General features: G+C 38.5%; 1 protein-coding gene across 1 annotated transcript in view; it reads right to left on the reverse strand.

Annotated features, from left to right (window-relative positions):
• Positions 1-19,095: 19,095 nt before the first annotated feature.
• The window catches only part of LOC107041136 (roundabout homolog 2), a 193,433-nt gene continuing 190,224 nt past the window's right edge, over positions 19,096-22,304 (reverse strand). The window contains exon 3 of the mRNA XM_015261540.1: positions 19,096-19,205. Within this exon, the coding sequence (XP_015117026.1) occupies positions 19,096-19,205 (110 nt within the window). The remainder of the gene's footprint in view (positions 19,206-22,304) is intronic.

Genomic DNA, 22,304 nt, shown 5'->3' on the forward strand with positions numbered 1-22,304 from the left:
TTGTTTGCGGAATAATTCCCTCCATTTTCCAATCCGCAATCTTTCTTCCCAAAAAAATATTATCGCGATAAAAAGGATGGATTTTTAATCAATATCCCATTCTCAACATTTTATCTCAACAACATGTATCTGTCAGAGGACTCCCTTTCTCCCCAGTATCAATGACACCACATGATAATCATTTTCGCAAGTCAATGCCTTTAAAATATTGGATAAGAGTACCTGAATGCGCGAGAGAAACATCGGTTAAAATTATTATCTGGAGATTTTTAAATGCAGATTCTCCAGCCGCGCGTATGTAAATTTCTGACTTTTTCCTCATTTTCTCCAACGAATGCATGTAATGCGCTCCGAGATGTATACGCGCGCCTATGTAATGAGCCTCCTGTTTTGCGTCTTTGGCTCGTCTCCACTTCCAAGAGGCGTTCCCTCACAGCTCTCCGGCCACTCTTATTTATCTTTCGTCTGTATTTCATTTTTTTTTCCATTTCTTAGATTTTTTCTTCACCACGTCTCATTCTCTCGCTCTTCGCATCAAATTTTCCGAGAGAGGTTCCAACTTGTTTTTTACACTCGCCTTGTCCTCGTGGGACTATCTGACGATACATGGATATCCTTTTAGCTGTGCCAGACGCCTCACATCGTACATAAGAACGTGTTTTTCTCTTTTCTGAAGATATATTCAAAAAATAGCCGGGCTCAATTTGTCTTCGGTTCCGCGGACTCGAATATCTAGCGATTGCCATTTCATTTGACATGCGGTATTAATTATCCCCATCGGCGTGATTTACTCAGGTTGCGATAACCATTTATCATAGTTGATTCCCCGATTTTTCTCAGTTAAAAATCTAGAAAAAAGAGTTTTACGTAATTTTTTCATATTTTAAAATTGCGAATTTAAAATAGGATAATTATAATTCTTTTGACGTGTGAATGAATGAAGCAGAAATTTTGTGGACAATTCAGTAATAATTCTCAGAAGAGCGACATTGAATTCAATTTTACTGGGGAAAAAACCGAAATTTCAAGTTTCATTGAAAAATTAAATCTCGGAGTTGAGTTTTTGAGGAATATTTCCGAATCTAAGGCGGATAGCGAAATTTTCATAATGACATTTGTTGTAGCTCCCAATCGGCTCTACAAAAAAGGTTATAACAAAAATTTTGCCATCTCCCTGAGATTCCGAGATATTCATTGAAAACTGGTCAACAGTCAAATTTGACTTGTACCGTTTTACCACTTCGCTACTAAAATGTAATTCCAAATTTTTGCGCAGTAAAAAGATGGCGATTCCCCGATTTACTTGAATATTCAATCAAATCCTGAATATTGCGTGCCTAACGACTGAATTGAGGCGCCAAAAAGAGGCGAATTTTCTAATTTATTTGAAAATTTAAAAATGAAAAACATATTCCCCTGAATCTTCCCGACAGTTATCAATTTCCATTAGCTTTCAATGAAATTTCATTAGACACATGCGGTATTAATGGTTCCCATCACCGGGATCCCTTCGGTATTGAATAACAATCCATCACGTTTAATTCACCGAATAAATTGTCCAACGTGTGTGCTGAGGCTTGCGAGGAGGGTATTTTGTGAAATTGACCGTGGGTGTCTCGATCGTCCTCCAGGAGAATGAGAATAATTACAACGGCTTGCTCAATACCCCGAGTGTGAGGAATAATATGTATGCAGATAGTGACGGGGTGAAAGGGCCAGAGGGAAAGATTTTCATAAAGGGTATGGGCGATAATTAAGAACGTTTAAGAGGCTCTTGCGGTTCCGGTGTGTTTCGTGTGGGCCGACTTGATCTAATAACACCTTTCGTCTTGATATATACATCCAGCCGCTGCTTTGGACACGGGGAATATAGATATACCCCGGTAAATCCCTCTCTATTCTCCTTTTTTACGATGCGTCGGGTAAAAAAATAGTTTCATCGCGCAAACTGGCTCAAATGCATTCAGTCGTCTGGCACGCGCGAACGATTTATCCTCCCATCGCAGTTGGCGGTTTCGACGGTCTCATGTGTATGTGTATGTGTGCGTATGTGTGTGTGTGTACAGGCGCCTCTGTACTCGCGTTAGTGCGCGATAACGCCCCGGGAATGCACTATAAAGCAGAAACAAATGACTGGCGTACCTCACCCTTGTCTTGCCCTGACAGCAGGACGCTGGGATAACTTGAGGCCTCCCACTTGCGCCTCCCCACCCACCGGGCACGTACCAGGTCTACGTGCACGTATGATATGTCAAGTGGCTTTATCACTACATCTTCAGGTTTTTCCCGGGCCGGTGTCGGTGATATTCGACGGGAATGTGTGCGGAAACCGGGGGCCCTCAGTCTCAGCACGGACCGACGATTTGTCCTCTCAGGTCTTCCGGAATCACGAGATTTCGGGATTAACAGGGGAATATTTGTTCCGGCTTTGGAAAATAGAGGAGATTGCGGGGTGGGTTTGCCGAGTTTATTTTGATTTTTTTTATAATAAAGGTGGTAAATCGAGGGACTTTATCGGTTCGATTTTACTGAAAAATTTAATGAAATTGGGAAATGTAAATATGTATATTGTTGTAAATATGTTCTTGAAATTTCAATTAAATAAACAATTAGCGGAATTTGGTTATGAATATTGATTTTCCAATTGAAAATTTTAGAATCACGAGATTTTGGGATTCACAGGGAAATATTTGTTCCGCGTTTGGCAAGTTTATTTTGATTTTTTTAAATAATAAATGTGATGATCGACTGACTTTTTCGTTTAGCCTTTACTGGAAAATTAAATTAAATTGGAAAATGTAAATATGTATGTATGTATATTATTGTAAATATATTCTTAAAAATTAAATTAAATGAACAATTAGCGGAATTTGGTTATGAATATTGATTTTCCAATTGAAAATTTTAGAATCACGAGATTTTGGGATTCACAGGGAAATATTTGTTCCGGGTTTGGCAAGTTTATTTTGATTTTTTTTAATAATAAATGTGATGATCGACGGACTTTTTCGTTTAGCTTTTATTGAAAAATTAAATGAAATTGGAAAATGTAAATATGTATGTACGTATATTATTGTAAATATATTCTTAAAAATTAAATTCAATAAAAAATTAGGGTGATTTGGTTATGAATATTAATTTTCCAATTAAAAATTTTAGAATCACGAGATTTTGGGATTCACAGGGAAATATTTGTTCCGGGTTTGGCAAGTTTATTTTGATTTTTTTTAATAATAAATGTGATGATCGACTGACTTTTTCGTTTAGCTTCTACTAAAAAATTTAATGAAATTGTAAAATGTAAATACGTACATTATTGTAAATATATTCTTAAAATTTCAATTGAATAAAAATTTAGCATAATTTGTTTCCGAATATTCATTTTGCAATTAAAAAATTTAATAACCTTGAGAATTCTTGTCTTCCTCATGTTCAAAAATTTGAGTTTCATTAATTTTCATTCTTTCCCCCGTAAAATAAATCCACTGTGACTCTCCTGAAAATTACCAGTGAGCAGTTGCCATGAAATTTTAATTTCTTTCCAACAGTGTAATTTTATGCACAAGTAGAAATTTTCCACAATGTGCATAACCGTCCCTCTGTTTCTCAAATGTTGTCGATTACGAACCACGGAAGATTTATCACCGAACGTAACACCCCCTCCCCCACTCATGAATTAACCTCCCTCATCTCGACGGCGTCCGGTTGTTTAATTCAACGTTTCATGATGGGAGAGCGCACGACGGAAGTACCAGTTCGTACGAAAAAGGGACGAGGCAACAACAACACCGACGTGGAGGGAGAGCCCAGTGATAGAGATATGGTTGGGTTTCAGTTGTACTCAGTTCGGTATTTGATTGGATAATGTCGAGCGAATTAAACCAATCGTGGGATTAATTGTATGTGCCTCGTGTACATCTTTTTCTATTTCACTCACTCGGGTCGGCTGTGATCGCTCCCCCCCCCTCTCGGCTAGTCTCACTCGTTTTCCGCTTGCTCGACAAATTGTTCGCGCTAATTGGGAAAATGAAAAAAAAATAAAATCACGGGAGAGAGGGAAAATGCAGTGGCGTATGTGGCACGTTCGGACGACGTGATTGCGCCTCCATTGGAATACGGATTCGGACGGCGATCAACGGCAATGAAAATTCGGTGGATTTATCACTTGAAAAAAAAACATGGGCTTTTGGATTCCCCTGAACTAGAATTTATACTGAATTTTTTTATTTTATTGTCTTTATCGCAATCATTATTTCAAGATTAATAAAAAAAAATTGATTAATATTGCGATTTAATTCAATAAAATTTATGGAATTAAAAGGAATTTTCGACGCATGGAATTCCGAGGAATTTCGTAATTGAAAATTCACAATTTGACGAAAAAAATAAATCAACTACAAATTTCAGTTGCATTATTACATGAAATTTAAAAAAAAATCAGGAAAATTCCGGGGAAAAAAATTCTTGAATCCTCAATTAATTAAAAATTCCGCGTAATTTGGTCCTGACTATTCACCATTTGACAAAAATTCACGTAAAACAGTAAAATAAGAGAAAATCGAAATTTCAATTTTCCTAACAGTATAATTCCTACAGGCCTTCTCTCTCCGCAAAGTTGCCCGCGGGAAAATATGATAGATGAGCAGAAGGATTGTACCCGTCCCCGCGGGCTTGTTTCAATAATCACAGTATAAAAACGATCGAACCAGGCAGAGCGCCCGATTATTTTTTACATCTTGCCACCCAACTCTTTTGCATTTCACCCTTTGATACACCGTTTGCACAATGCCATTTGTTTTTCCCCCGTCTTCGTTTTTTTCCACCACTTCGCAATCACTCATGGGAGACAGAATAAACGAGGAAACCGAGGTTCGATTTAACTGTCACGTTGAAGGGGGTCGTCAGTTTTGCATGTCCGTATTTTTTTTTTTCACCGAGGGAATCAAAATATCGGGTTGCACTGAGCAAAAATAACAGATGCTGTGAGGATCTCTCGCCCCCGATTACATTCCGCGATTCTGCGCCCATTTTTTTCCTCTTTTCTTAATTGATGACGCCGAATTTCACAGAATGAAAGGAAAAATGAGGAGCGTTTAGAGAATGACGAGATGTATAGTCAACGGTAGTTAAAACAGTGGAGGGGTTGCCGGGGAGTCCACGTCCGCTTAACATTTAAATTGCATTGTTTCTGTCGTGAACCGTGCGCCATTCCCTCCCCCCACCCCCGCCCCCGTCCGACAAACCGGATGAATGATATAACAGGGCATAGCGCTGAAGAGGATCCCGATTCAACAAAGAGGATCCTTCCCCTTTCTATTTTTAAACCTCACTTCAAACCCATAGGTTTCTTCTGATTGCTCTGGGAATGACACGAGTCCCGCGAGCATCACAATCATCGAGTGAAATCGATAACGAGGGGCTTGTACTTTTACGATATCCACGTATCCACACGGCGATTAACTTTTTTTTTCATCATCGCTGTCTTCCTTTGATTACTGAGAACGAAACAATAAATGGAATTGGAAGCTCATTACACGGAGGAATCAATCACAGCGTGAAAGCATCCAGAAGGTATTGCCAGCTGGGCTTAACGTCGGATAAATTGCACCGGTATCTCGATATCTCTGTACAGTTGCAGTCGTAAGTATGATAGAAATTTTTTTTTCAGTTTTTTTCATTTACGCGGGTCTACACATCGTCACGTTCCCAGCCGATCGATCTTGCCGATCTCGATGGATCTCGTGTCGGACGGGGGAGGTATGTGATCACAACTGCGCGGAGATGGGAATCAGCATCGAGTACTTTAATAGAAAAACTAGGGTGAAAATTGAGAGGCCATTTTTTGGCCGGTTTATTAGGACGCTTGTGGCTCCAAATTTGAGGCATTTGTGGTTCAAATTCAGACGGTGAGATATTAATGATGGTTAGACAACATCACTAGTGCTTAAAAAAATTGAGTCGTTCTAAAGTGAGAGATGGAGATATTCCCTTCACTTTGATGCAGATTTTAATCTAGCAACCCATGCTCATTATTTAGAAATGAAATCGACAAAATGCACCAAATGCACACGAAGAGAAATTTTTGATAAAAAGTTGCAGGCGGCTGTATCGTTGATACAGCTGTAATTGGACGTTGATACGTCCATGGCCTTTCCTTCTTTCTCAAATTTTCTAGAATTCCGATAGATGGCGCTGCACATACGGACCATTTCCCAAAATAACAAAAATTATTCTGCCGTTTTATAAAAGTTTATCATAAGTCATCGTTTCCTCATTTCTATCCCGAAATTTAGTAAAAATTAACATATGATGATCAAGTTTTATTCTACGTTAGAGAAGTTTTATCCTGATAAAAATAAAAATTACCGTGCCGGTAGGGTAAAAATTTATTTTGCGTCAGGATAAAATTTCTCTAACGTAGAATAAGATTGGATCATCATACATTAATTTCCACTGAATTTCGGGATAGAAATGGGGAAACGATGGCTCATGATGCACTTTGATAGAACGGTAGGATAATTTTTATCAAAAATTCCTCTCCGTGTTGATCCACGAAAAAAAACACATTTACCGACAATTTACCGACACTGGCTAAAGATCCTTAATTGCAGACATTCCAGGTGACTTATCGAGGACCTGTTCTTTTAAACTTATGATGTCCCATTTGTTTCTCCAAACACTCCATTCGTCTGAGCTTGAAACAAAATAAATGTCTTAAATTTGGGGACTTGTATTTCAAGATATTATGAGAATGTCTTCTCTACCAAACGTCTTACTACGAAGTCAAGACATCATTAAGTGATTCCAACTGCGCATACCTGAGAACCAACATCGACTAGTATCCCGCGTTCTTACATACCTGCAACAGAGAAGGGAAAATTGATTAATTTACGGGCGTTTTTCGGAATCAAAATAAATGCATCAATTATCTTTTTTTCGGGGATTCGGGGTAGACGGAGGGTGATCTCCCCTGTGGAGCATTGGATGTCATGCGACCACCTACAACACAGCATCCCCCGGCATCGCTGGAGGTGCCAACACCGCAAGGGCACTCGATCACTCAATTAGGCCGCGGTGTTAGTGGGCGTGGCGCTCTGACGCACTCCAACACATATATCACATCTCTCTCTGGCGTTTCACACACTGCCACCAATAACCTATCCCTGGGATATAGATGTACAGAGTGTACATGGAGAGTTAGGGTGAGAGGGCCGCCAAAGGACCTATGCTTGTACGTGTACACGAGTTTCTCGACGCCCTGACAGCCGATCCGTTCTCGCGCTCCATGAATTTCAGCTTCGGCGGCTCGGTCAATTACTGCGCATCGGGAGGTCCTTCGAGTTGTCGTTGAGATATCGCTTTGTTCTGGNGGGGGGGGGGGGGGGGGAGATTTTGAGGATTGAATTGTGAAATTATCGCGGTCGCGTTGCATTTTATGACGACATTCAACATGACACGGGAAAATGGGGGAATTGCGCGTAGACTCGTGGAGAAAATTGAAATTTCACGGACTGGCGACTCGTACACTGTTAGAAAATTATTATTTAAATTTCAAGTAAAAAATCTTCAAATTTTTAACAACAATTTACATGGAATTTCCATTGATCTTGTTATTGATAGATCAGTCAATTTTCTTGAATATTCAATGGAAGTTGATTTCTCAGGTTCATGCGACCATGAAAATCACTGAAGATTGGGGAAATTCAGGCAATTTTTCTTCTGAATTTTTAATCTGTTGGAAATTTAATTGAATGTATTGCTGAATTTTTACGATAGGTTTTCACTGTTAGATTATTCTTTAAATTTCAGATAAAAAATCTTCAAATTTTTAATAACGAATAATTTACATGGAATTTCCATTAATCTTGTTCACTGGGGGCACATTTTGGGGACTCGATCGAAAATTCAATCGAATGTATTGCTTAGTTTTCACGATAGGTTTGAAAATCCAAATTATCCTTGAAAATTTAATGATCATTCATCATGAAAAACTTTATTTTTATTGAATTTCCAAAATGAATCAGGAATTCCCTGAGCAACTTAGTTTGAAATTGAATTCAAGTTGGGAATATTGAAAATTCAAATGCATCTGTTACTTAAATTTTAAAAAATTTCCAACAGTGTAATTTTCAAGAGGGAGATATTGAATGCGATTTAAGGGGAAGATAATTATAAAATTCTAAATTCCAGCGAGATGAAAATTCCTCAACTTATTTAAATTTTGCATGAAATCATGAAATTCGGCAGTAATTCAGTGCCGAATTACGATGAATTTTCAATTAACTAAGAATTCCATTACATGTTTACCGGAATTTTCCTAAATTCTACTAATTTCTGAGGAAATCGTTGAACAGAAATTTACTGTTTCCATCAATTTTTCCAAAGAAATTCTGAATTTTTAACGAAAAAATACCTTTCACGATTTTTTTTCGCGCAAAATCAAATTGAACATGATTCTCCTGACAATTATTTTATTCAATGAATCGTCAATATTAATGCCAATAATATTGACGAGAGAAAATACCCTTCATGATTTTTTTTCTCTCAAAATCAAATTGAACATGATTCTCCTGACAATTATTTTATTCAATGAATCATCAATATTAATGCCAATAATATTGAAGAGAGAAAATACCCTTCATGATTTTTTTTCTCTCCAAATCAAATTGAACATGATTCTCCTGACGATTATTTTGTTCAATTAACCGTCAATATTAATGCCAATAATATTGACAATTCGCAAAATCATAGATCAACGCACAAATCCTGGACTTTCTCCATAACCATATAATTATCAGTTGCCACACTTGAGATCGCAAACAAATGGCCTTTGAGAGACATCAACCGCCCACGTTACTCAAGTTAATACGCGTCGTTGTTCAACCCGAGCCTCGGTAATTAATGCAATTCTAAAATATGCTAATCCGCGAGTACCGCGCATTCGTAACTATATTTACCGTCTTAAGGTTTTGCGCTGTGTGGTAGTTGTCTCCTTGTCTTTTTCTCTGTCAGCCTCAACGTGCATTTACATAGTTCGAGGACGAAAGGACTCCCTGTCTATTCTTCCCTTCTGCTTTCATCACAGCACACAATGGAGGGAACTCAGCTTCTGCAGTCGCTGCGAGTTGTGTGTCGCGCTGAGATTAAAGATCGAGTACACTGTGTGCTGGGGGTTTTATCTCCTAAGCTTGATTCAGTTGAGTTTGTCTCGCGCATTGTTTTGGATTCAGTTTGCGTCGGAAATCAAACGTCTTATTTTAAGATATTCGAATGTCTTAAAATAAGAGTATTGAAGGCACTAATTGTTACAGTGACAGTCGATGGATATTTTATCGAATTCTTCAACACCTCTGAGGTGTTCCGGCTGAAAAGTCAAAATAATGAAAAGAAAATGGAAAATTCACGGGAGAAAATTCTGAGTATCATTGAGAATTCTTGCACATTTTTCTCAGGTCTCAGTCTCAAGAAAATAAATAATGAAATTTGGATGTTTTTGTAACCCCTCCAGCTATAACCTCCGAGGATACCCCATTCTCAATTAGGGAAATTCCCATGGCACCCAAAAAAATAATGAACTATTGAAAAAAAACTAGCGGGTGATAAATTAAATCTTTCTTGAGAACACGTACAAGTTTCAGATTTTTTTCAGATTTCATAAGAAAGTTATTTGAACAAATGATTCGGAAAATTCTGAGTTTCGGGGCAATTACGCCCTCACGCGCAGGCGCGTGATTCGAATGTCAGTGAGCATCATGGGAAAGGTATGGGTTGGACCATGGAACTGAGAGAGAGAAAACACTCGACAGGTTTACCAACTCGAGACGCATTTTAATATTATTTCAATAATTAGAAAAGCATCCAATAAAAATTATTTGACACCCGATTCAATCAATCTGATAAATAAAATCAATATTCAAAAAATATTCAAATGGACACTTAAATAGTTCCTTGAAAATTGGAAAATTTCGTGCTCAGCGACTGAATCGGGGCTCGAGAACAATGAGACTCCGCTTCCGTTTCACCCCCCTGTGATCTACAGACGAAACACCTTAACGATCGAGTCCCCAAAATATGCACCAGTGAATGGGAGATAATTGAAAAATATAGGTGAGAATCGATCCATATGGAATTCATCATGAGTCAGCTGGCGCGAGGGCCTTTAATTAAGACGTTTATATCATTTTAGAGGGAATCAGCCGCCCTTGTATTCCCAGCCCCAACCGAGCACCCTCTGTGTAACACGTGAAACATCGAGGGGGAACTTTGAAATTGCTGTGTTTGCTCCCTAATTTATGTGATTGACCGTTGTCCGAATAAACTCAACACACGCTCTTATTCGAGACAATTTTCCCCGAAGAACTCTTGTGCGAATGTTCCGGATGTGGAGATAGAGTTTACGATTTGTTGTCGAAAACTGGGTTAAGAAGTTCTACCTCTTGGCTTTTGTCAAAGTAGGGAAACTGGAGCTGGGAACACTTTGCCCAGTGGTGGCATCGTCAAATGGACTAGCCGGCTCGTTGACCGCAGAGTTTATTTTCAAGGATCGGTGCATCTTCCTTGACTCGAAATTCCCACAAGCGTCATGTGTTGTACTTCCTCCCGACAATACAAGGAAATTTAGTGAATATATCTGTCCTGTAGTCATTTGTCCTTTCACGTGTTTTACGGGTCTCGATTTCATAGAACAGCCAATGCAGTAGCGAAGCGGTAAACCGGGTCAAGTCGATTTTGACTTTTGGTCAGTTTTTGATGAATATCTCGGAATCTAAACGAGATGGCGAAATTTTTGTCATCACCTTTTTTGTAGGGCCAATTGAGGGCTACAAAAAAGGTCTTGACGAAAAAATTTCTATCTCTTTTAGATTCCCAGATATTCATTGAAAACTGGTCAATAGTCAAAACTGACTTGTACACTGAGAGAAAAACAAACACGTTGTCAAACAAGTCTTGTTTGGGCCAACAAAATCACGAGTTGAAAAATGCCAAAAAAGAATTTGTTTGGTTTGAATTTGAAAGTCTCAAACATGAATAATTGTTCTGCTTTCGACAGCAACGAAATATTTGGCTCAAGAGGCGGATAATTCACACCTTTTCGGGATGAAAATATCTCATATAGAGGAAAATCTTTGTTGATAAATTATGATATGATATATCATATAATTATTATTGTTTCATTTAAGGGCTCATTTGTTGTCTGTGATTATTAGACAGCCGAAACGAAAAACTACTATCCCTTGTTTCGCATAAAACAAAGATTTTTCGGGAGCAAAATACGTATGGGAGTATCGAATAACGAAGGAGTAGTGCTACAAATGCCATTTCTTGCGTGTACAGAGAATACAATTTTTTTTCAACTACTAAATCTATTTTTGCGACAAAATTTTTTTATTCCGGCGCACTCTCTGTATGTTTGGCACAAAAAATCCTTTTTGATAATTTTCAAAAAACTATTTTCTTGGCACAAGTAAGACTTGTTTTAGAAGTTTCTCGTTTTTCTCTCAGTGTACCGTTTCACCGCTTCGCTACTGATTTGTCCTTCTCTAAATCGATTTTAATATAGCCCTCCTAAAAATATCTAATCAACTGTTCACAAAAGTTCAATTTTTTCTGAAGTGTGTCGTAATCACCAGGGCAAGTGATTTTGGCCCCGAAAAAATACCCAAATGAATTGATAAAAAACCGAGCAGTGATTGCAGGTTGAGTTGAACGACGCAGATTTTCGTTCTCTCGAAATGTCCATTGGACTGAAGAGACACGATGAGTTTTCCTCGGAGTATACCTATATACCCGCATTCATGCTATTCTATTTCATGGCTCGTCTACCAGGAAACTGGAGCAATCCCCGGCAAAACACATCGCCCTTACTAGACTACCGAACGGAGATTCAATATTCCAACGAATTTCCGGGAGAATTTTCCTCTCCGCTTTCTCCCAAACAAGAGGAGGAAAAACCGAAGAATAAATCCCTCGCCCGATGAAATACAGTTTCAACAATTTTCGGACGGGGGATGCGTTCCACTCGCGACTGTTGGAACATTCAAATCAATGAAAATGAATTGCAGCGTTAAACGCACCGGTACCAACCTGTCGATAAGATCGTGTTTCCCATGATCATAAAATTTTGCGCAATGTCTCTGAGGTACGTATAACCGTCAGAATCGTTAGGTACCAGGTTTCTCGTTAGCCACAAAGATTCACATTGAGATAAAACTAACGACCGGAGTTAGAATCGATAACACGTACCATTTGCCCTGTAGTAACAGTCGACTGATCCAAGTGGGTGTAAACGAGTATCGATCTTCGGTGTCGATTTGAAATGAAATTCCCGGGGGAGTTGTACAGTGCTCTCGTGCCTACCGATACCCTTCGCGCGCTATCGATGATTTTCACCCGAAAAAAGTAAAAAAAATAATCGATCCGCGGACAGTGCCTCGGGGGGCCCTGACCGTTCGCGTGTCTCGACGACATCGGCACACAGCGATTTTCGAGAATAGGGGAATCGATAGGGCTGATGGGTATGGAGCAGGGAAAAAGAGAGCCCGATGCGACATGGCTGGGCGCCGGGAATGGCGTTGGGAACACGGCGCGGTGAATTTCTATTATATTTCCGGAAGGGGATGAAGCACACATCGCGTGATCCTACTGAATTGTCCGACAATCTCTCAACGCGAATAGGGCTGGAGTTCTATTCATTTCTACGCGTTCGAACTACCACGTGGAATTGGCAACATCGACACGCAGGTTTTCGCCCCAAATTCTTTGTTTCGTTCGGGTAACGATGTCTCGGTTATTTTCGCTGGTAAAAAGAGGTGAAATGTTTTCGGTCAGATATCCATTTTGCTGAGGCTGTGGTAGAGTTTGGAATAGTTCACATTTATTTCAGCTTGAAAAATTTGTTTGTTAAGTTATTCTTCTATTTTAGTTGGTAAAAAAATATCTAGCCATGGATATAAATAAGTGGGAACGTGAAGTTGTTTTGTATCGAAATATCTCGAAACTGCCTGGCTGCTAATCCTCAATTCTGATTGGTCAATGGGTCGCGTGAAGTAGTCGCTAAAAAAATCCTCGGTATTTTCAAATTCTTCAAATGCCAAAAATGTTTTCTGCGTCATATTTTTCATTTTTTCATGTCTGAAGTTTATCTTTATATTAAAACATATCTAAATTGCCTAATTGTTGATCATGAAAAAAAAATAGTATTTATAAATTTTTTTAACTCACAAATTATGCTTCACTTCCCAAATTTTAATTTTTTCATATTTATCATACGCAAAAATGATCAATTCCTGGTTCTCAGATTTTCATACATAAATTCTAAACTCTACAAAATTCATGAAAGTTCTTCGGTTTCCCAAATAATTCGAGAAAAATCTTTGAAAATCTACGGTTATCTGGAAAACTGTGAAATTTTCCGAAGAATTGAAAAAAAATTTTCAATTTTCTAGGAAACCAATTCATAACCCTCCCCTCATTTTTCAACAATTACAGATTTTAATCAGATTATTTCAGTAGCGAAGCGGTAAACCGGGTTAAGCCGTTTTTTACTATTGGCTAGTTTTTAACGAATATCTCGGAATCTACAAGAGATAGAAAGATTTTTGTCACGACCTTTTTTGTAGAGCCAATAGAGCGTTATAAAAAAACTCATAAGAAAAATTTTGCTATCTCTCTTAGATTCCGAGATATTCAGCAAAAACTGGCTAATAGTCAAAATCGACTTAACTCGGTTTACCGCTTCACTACTGATTTTAAAAAGTAAAAAAAAAGAATTAATCGAAGATTAAAAATAATTCATTGATGTTTCACTCTTCATTCTCTTAATTCTCTCTAAGTCATTATCAATATTTATAAAACATCTATGACCATAACGAATAAATAAGCGCGCGCTTTCGCACATGTCTAATATATTTAAATAAATAATTTAACAAAAAATTGAGAGGAAATGAAAAAAATCAATGAATTAGAAAAAAATGTCTTGATTTCCGACACCAGTTTGTCTCGTGTAAATTTTTCATTTATCCTCTATTGACTGGGGTCACGTTTTATGGATAGGATCGTTAACCCAGAGGTGTTGAACGATCCGATAAATTGTCCATGGGGTACTTTCGACAAAGTTGTAAAAATCTTCCTCTCGCTGGTGATAATTATTTGCGAGGAGAATGTGCGCTGGAGTTTCTTTGCCATCGTCATCAGGGAGATTATATCGCATTAAAGTCTATTAAAATCGTATTAAATAAATCATGGATATCTGGATGATCTTCAACTGGTTCTCCAATAATCGATATATACGCATGTGGGACGAGTGCATTAATCCCTCTAATGTAACACGGTTCGGCCATTAGTGGTGCATTTCTCTGGTACCCAAGGGATAGGACGAGGGGTTGGTCAGAAACCCAGCAAGTTCACCCGAAGGGCTCCTCGCTCGGGTACATACGAACAATTTCCGTCCACCCTCAATATTTTTCTATTTAAGTTCAAACTATTGTGTAATGAAAGAGAGCTGAGAGATTCCACAAGTATTAAACATGTATTTAAATTTAAATGATCAACAATTAATATCTCATCTGCTGTTAATTTACACCCAGAGGATTAAATTCATATAATAATTTTTTTTTGTAATTAATAACAACTATTTTATTAATTTTTTTCAACTTTTTTATAGATCGTAAATAATAAAAATCATTAATGCTTTAGAATTCCGGAAATAACTCTAAAATACTGTTATGGATTTACCAAAAATTAATATGTAATACGTTAATTTTTGGATGTGACACCTGTTTTTTTATGTAAAATACTGTAAATAATTTAATGCTGTCGAATAAAAAGTGGTAAAAGAAAAAAAGGGTCCTTTCTCCTTAATACCTACACGGAGAGAAATATTCAGTAAAAATTACGTATCTTTTCCGAAAAATTGTACGGAACTATCACGAAATTTTTTCAGAGCGTTCCGTAATTTTTATCTGAATGTCCTGTGAAAAATTACGATACCATCACTTAAATTTTCCGAGTCGATTCCGTATTCGGTGAGTGCTAGAAATGACAATTCTTGCGTGTACAGAGAATGCAATTTTTTTTTAACTACTAAATCTATTTTTGCGACAAAAATTTTTCACTCCGGCGCACTCTCTGCATGTTTGGCAGGAAAAAATCCTTCTTTGATAATTTAAAAAAACGATTTTCTTGGCACAAGTAATACTTGTTCGAGAACTTTGTCGTTTTTCTCTCAGCGTAGAGTACAGGCGATCGGTTACGCCTTGGTTACCACTTAGTTCCGGTACCCGATGGTTAACAACACAATGCTGGTAATCACTCGCGACACGTGACAACAGAAATTATTTTAATGATTGCAATTGGGCGCCAATTAGCCGACACCAGGACACTTTTTTACTTGGAATGAAGAGCGGTTTAACACGTTTGGATGTGTAAGGATGGAATCAACGGGATGGCACTTGTAATACGTATTAATGGGCTGTGCGTTTTGGAGAATGTGCCGAGCATTCGAGCAACCGAGGTAATTGGCCAATTTTCAGTGCCAATGGTGCGACGCATGCATTTAAACGGGATTGCGGGACGGGATGACGCCGTGTAAACTAGCGGATCATCATCTTGTCTTATTGGGGATTTTTTTTTGACGCGATGGGCGGAGCATTACTCTTAATTTGCGGAGCTGAAGGTTTTATTCGAATTTGAATTTCATTTGTAGTTTTATTCACATCAAGTGAACAGGATGTCACAATTTTTGTGCATTTGAATCAATATATTTTTTGAAATTAATGGCTTTTTAATTGTTTCAATTTTTTTTTCAATTGAAATTTCATAGTTATTTTCAGGAGAGTGACATTGCATTTAATTTATGAGGAATTCATGGCGTTTCCAAATTCCCTGAAGATTTAACGAAATTTAATGAATCTTCAATGTTAAATTACGCTGAATTCCATGGAATAATTGACCGTTTTCCTTAATTTTTCCATTAAATTTCTAACTTTCAATGACAAAATTCCTTGAAATTCTCCAAAAATCTCCAAGAAGTGAATAATTGATGATTCATTTCAAATAAATAGATGAGTTGATTAATCTCCACCAAAACAATTGTTGAAATGAACTGGAAAATTCCAAAAATATTTCCTTACTATTATTATCTCTCCAGGTGCTCCCACAATAAATTGTTATCCCAAAACGCCGACAACTGCATGTGAAAATTTGCTAATGTGCAAATATTTCAGTCTCATCTTCATCTCAGTTCCACATCCTCCCTGACGGATGAAACTTTCAGCCTCGCTGTGCACTCGGCTAATGGCGACGACTTTATTTCCCCATTTTCTTCTCCCCGCCACTTGTTTTCCACTGAGTCTCGGAAGAGTGCGGTTCTTGCGCGTCTCGTAGGCGCTCGTGAGAACGTAAAAAATGGAGGGGTGAATTTTCTACCCGTTGAGACAAACGAGCGTCGATAAGGTGGCTAGTCCTTTTTCACTCCACTACTATCTTGGCGATGGCTTTTTTTTGCCCCATCGGTGAAGCCGTTCTTTTCCTCGTTTACCTTCGTAAAGCGGCCATCGTCTTTTGCGTAACTCCACGACGCGCCACTGAAAATCCTTAATTCCTTAATTTCTTAACGATCACCAGTGCCATTAACGACCCCTCGTGCTTTAGTCTTTGCGTTATATGTTTTTACAGCTCGTCTTTACGGAGTTTTTATTGCCGGACGTCGAGAACCGATGGGTACACGTGCAATTCTTTTTTTGGAGTCGATAATTGGGGAACTTGTGGTGTTTAGGTACGTTCTTCATTATTTTTATCTCCGCTGTTATGAGTGACGGAACTGGTGGTCTCATGCGCAATAAAAACATTAGTTTAGTCTATGGCACACTGATAGAATGATTCATTTATTCCAAACGAGATTCGTTAACTATTAACGAATGGTAGAGTTGAATATGACCAAATGAATATTCGTTAATAGTTAACGAATGGTTCACTTGAATGGCGAAAGTCAAGTCAAACAAGGCTCCTCAAATATACATTCGTTAACTATTAACGAATGAACATTTCGTGGGACCGAATAGACCCGAACCTCCAACCAAACCCATTCGTTAACAATAACTAATCCGTTCTATCAGTGCACTGACGATATTCCCTCAAATCGTAATGGATTTTATATCCAGTTAATTTAATTGTATTAAGACGAAAAACATTCCCTATTTTTGATTCCCAAAACGGTAATTTATCTGAAAATTACTCCTAGCAGAGAATACTGTATTTTAATTGAGATTTTATTCAATGAACAATAAGCAGCGCCATGGAAACTATAAATTGGTTATCTTCAAATATTCAATTTATTTCAGTTATCTAAATCGATTATTTTCTTTCACACCAAACTACGAGATTTTAATATATAAATATTATTTCCAAGTCACAATGTATAATTTTATCTTTGCAGCAATGTTAAGCAAGACAACTACTCAAAGTTTCGAATGACAAAATAAGAGAAATAATTGACTGACCGGTCGTGCCAGGGGTTGAGAAGTAATTCGTCGAATCACAAGCGACACATTTCGTCAATTTACTAAATTACCCTACATCAACTCATTCCACTACTTTACAAAAAAACTATTCAACAAAAACATTAAACATTTTAAAATGCTATAAAAATGAAGAGTCTTGCAAGCGCTCTCCCTCAACACTCATGTAATGACGGGAACTGTTGTAAGAAACAGAATGAAAAAAAAATGGAAAAACGCACGCTACAAGAAAATCCATAAATTTTCATTGGCTCCCCCTTGTATTTATAAAGGCGGCGCAGAAAGTATATGCGACACGCACACGCCTGTGCGTCTGATAAGCGACGAAATATGATTAGCCTACACAGTAGATAGTTGAAGAGATCCCCCTGCAGACACACGCGACCACATCAGCTATCAAACGCGAAAAAAAAAATCTCCGCATGCAGTAGAATGACGAGACCTCGGGATGACTTTCCCGGGGGCTAAACGGCTTTTAGGGACCGATCGCATCGGCCCGCCACAAATTGGGTACACCGTGGGGGGCTGATGGGCAGGTCGGGATGACAGAGACAATGCCGAGTGCCTATCGCCCAGTGGCACCACACGTGGCACGCGTCGATAATTTACGTCGATGGAAAAACCCTACGATTTTTTTTTGAAAATAATGGTTATGCGGTTCGATAAAATGGAAATAGAGTTTAGGGTTGAGGTGGCACGGAGAACTGGGAAGATGAGTGGCTTCGAGACGGGTTAATTTAAGACATTAAGGGGAGACGGAAACCCTTTGTCTACATCAAATCTCAGAATTGTGTTTATACCATACGTGCGTGAAATCCGGTCGGTTTCAGTTGAGTGTCGACGCACAGAAAGTGCCGGGTTTCACACTGTAATGTGGAACCCTACACATCTGTATAATCCCGTGCGTAACCCATGGGCATGCGCAAATGCACGGGTCGATGCGCAGACCAAAAAATGTAAAAACCCGAGTGTCTACATCGAACAAATAAATAAAAATAAAATAACACTTTTCACCAGTATTTTTTATTCCAAAAATTATTTTACCCTCGTGTCATTAACTCCCTTGAAAATCAGTGAAAAATGAATGAAGTATTCGAAGAAATAAACGCTCCCCTAAAATACCTGTCTTAATATCTTAATTTGAGTCGCGAATAAAAATTGTTTTTCCAGTGATGGAGAATCCAGCAGGATTTATCTGTAATCGAGAAGAGGGAATTTGGGGAATGCAATATATCCGAGAGCCTCGAGTCACCCTGTCTGAATATTTGTCAGTCATTGACATATCGTCGTGAGCGTTCAAGAACTTCCGCTGTTGCAAGTGTGGTAGTATGTGCCTACCAGAAACTTTCCAGTCGCCGTTTTCACCGTCACCGAGTGTAAGTTGGCTCGCCGAAGATAAAGGGAGTAAAAAGTGAAGAATGAAAGGGTGTGGGGGGGGGGAGGAGGAGGAGGAGGAAACATGAAAAATAAGAGTCATGAAAGTTTGACATTGACGGAAGGAAATGCTTCGACATTGATGTCCCGCGAACTTTGTGAAAGGTGGAGGGAAAACTAAGTGGCGTCTTCGTGACCGCCAGATTCAAGGATTCGGAAGTGGATCGTCACCAATATCCGGTGCTTTCATGGACAAAGATCTTGTCTGGGCTGAGAGTGGCCTGTGGTGCTCGGAAAACACGAGATAAACCATCGCTGCAAAATAGAGCATTTGGAGAGTTTGATTTGATACATATTCCCCGGAGGCCGTCGATTATTCTCCACTCCCGACAAGACTCAACAATTTTTGTTGCGTATTTTTTCAAGTGCTCGCTGTATATCATTACTGCAACTTACTGCATCTCGCCCTCGAGCCACACTATTACAATTAGAACAACAATAATAAGTCGGAGATGCTGGGGATTCAGGAGCACGAGTGGAATGAAACTTGGACGCTGGGGGGCATTCACAATAATGAATAACAGGTTTTCTGAAAATATTTGACTCGTCTTTTTGCGAGACGCGTAAGTGACAATGGCCATCTATTTCTAGATAAATCCTTGTGAGTAGTGAGAACACTTCGTTGCACCCCCTACAGGCGTTAAAAGCTATTCCGAGAGAGGAGGCTCCCTGCTGATTCGCGTACTGAGAAATACTATCGCTGGAATATAGCTCAGGAAGAGGGAGGAGTTGAGACTTTTACTGAAAAGTACATGGGCAGATCTCTCGTCGTAAAGGCATTTCGTATGGGTTTCACTGTCATAGCCAATAAACGTCGTAATAATGACTCGGAAAGTCTGAGGAGTGCTTTATTCGTGTCCAAAAATATTTATAAAGACAACTGGTGTTGTTGGGTTGTGGAGAAATGGGGGGGAAAGTCCTTTTTTTCATGCTGAGAACATGATCATGGGAGAGATCATTTGACGGGAATTTTTACCCCCGACGATGACCCAGAGGGGATATACTTTTGGAAAGAGCTTACCTCATTTTCGAGTGACTTTTTCGGACATTTCTCTATGACAAATGGGTAAAGAGGATCATTATTGGAGTCTTGAGGGAGACTGAGTTATGAGGAAGGTTCGACGGAAGTCCTTGCCGCAATTAATAACCTTAAATTCTCATTAATCGCAAAATAAAAAATTATTTTAGGAAAGTAACTACACTGTTGGAAATTTCTTGAAATCTCAGTCACAATGGCATCTGAATTTTCAATGCTGTGAGGTTGAATTCAATTTCAAATGAAAGCCAAACTAAATTTGTTATTCATTTTGAAAATTCAAAAAATGGATTTTTAATGTTAAATAATCATTGATTTTCCAATGAATGTTTCAATTTCCAAAGTCAGCGTGAAAATTGAAGTACATACAATTTAATTTTCAATAGATTGAGAATTCAAAAAAGTTGCTGCCTGAATTTTCAAAATTTTAGAGGTTTTTCAGTGACGACTGGACCTAAAAATCGAGAATTACTTGAATATTCAATAAATTAACTGATTCGTCAATGAAGAAATATACAGAAATTTATAACTTTGTCGTTGTTAAAAATTTCAATCTTCTTCACGTGAAACGTCAAGAGTAATTTTCTAGCAGTGCAGCTATGATAAAAATTCCCCAGTGGCCGACCGAAAAAACTGTTGATTAACAGCGTTCGTTAATTTTCCATATTAATTAAAATAAGATCAACAGCATAAAAATTGAGAATACAAATAGAAAGGAAGAATAAAGAATAAGAAATAAAGATGAAAAACCCCAGCGAAAATATAAATTTCCCATACGTTTAAACATTATCATCCAGGCTAAGTAGATTCGTACACCCAGTTAATTATTCTATGATTTGATAATCCAGCCATCGGCGGCCATTGCTCAGCTCGTCCTCTGCCCTCTTTCAACACGAGGCATATTACATATAGAGGAGCCCTACAGGCAAGGGAATATATAAGGCATACACCAAGCCCGGATATGGCTTGGCGTTCTCATTTGAATATAAATTACGTTGGCCAGCATGTAAGTAACGGCCGCCCGGTTATTGTTCCGGTAAATTCTTGCACGAGAGGATACTTCATCGGAGGGAGAGGAAAAGGATTGTAGCGCCATAGAGCACGCGCTCGGTAGGTGGATCAGCGCGCTTCTTCTTTCTACCTTGTATTAAAAGCTAGTGTCATGAGCCCGCCTGTCTTCCCTATGTGTGGGATGCACACTCGACGGATATTAATGCTCGCAAAACGCTCGGAGATAAGATAAAAGGAATTTTCAATGCCTTTTTATCCCCCACTTGGAACATTGGTATTCAAATTCTTGGGGTGATCGGGCTACTTTGTACAGGCATCGTTGACCGTTCGCTGGGAAATATGACGCCTCTGGACTTCGGAATGACAGCAATGGTAGGCGTTGGTAACAGCGAATCGCTTATGGGCTGCTTGTCCCTTGTCACAGAGCCAAGCTCATCGTCTCTCCTTCCACACGTGTACAAAGGTGTCTTGAGATGATGGATGTGACTCTGGTCGCAACTACCTTTACATGTCTCCTTTCTTCAACTCCCTCAGGAGACGCCAACCCTCTGACCATTATTTTTCCCGCTTCGATCAGACCTCCATCAGCTGCTCTTCTTCCCTTCGCGCTCTGTGCCAATCTTCCTTTGTGTCTCTTTATACCGAAAAAAGTACTTCTCACCAGTGCCCACCGGTACTTGGGGGAAGTTCACTTTTGAGGAGTTCTAAAAATACTCGTCCCAAGTACCTTGTGTGTCCTTGGGTGGAGTACCACATCTGCCGATCGAGTAGAAGTGGTACTGGGAGGAAGTTGTATCACTACTTACTGCCAGTACTTTTAGTGCTTTTCACAAGTACCAAAGGTACTAGTGAAAAGTAAGTTTTCAACTTCTCTCAAGTACTTTTAGGACTTAATTTCAGTACTTCCAATTGATTACTTTGTTGAGAAAAGTGAATATTATTACCGGATAGGATGGGCTTTCTTACGCATTTTTGTAAATAGAAATGTTCAGCAGAAGATATTTTGTAGGAAAAAATCAATAGATTGCAATTTTTATGGATGATTTCGAGAATTATTGGTATGCTTTCAAACCCACAAAATTTCAATTTTGTTGAAATTTTTATGTTTTATGTTGCTATCAACATTGAAAAGGCTTCGAAAAATTATTTTCAATTTCTTTTCAATTTTATTACTCACAAAAAGGGAATTATTGCGTGTGTTCGGCGAGGAAAAAATACTGTTAGATAATATACTGTAAAAGGTGTCATGCCATGCGGTTGGAAATAAAGCATTATTATTATTGAGGGAATTATTTGGATTTTTGAAT

The sequence above is a fragment of the Diachasma alloeum genome, unplaced genomic scaffold, assembly GCF_001412515.2.
Source record: "Diachasma alloeum isolate Michigan unplaced genomic scaffold, Dall2.0 Dall_scaffold_00358, whole genome shotgun sequence".
NCBI lineage: Eukaryota > Metazoa > Arthropoda > Insecta > Hymenoptera > Braconidae > Diachasma > Diachasma alloeum.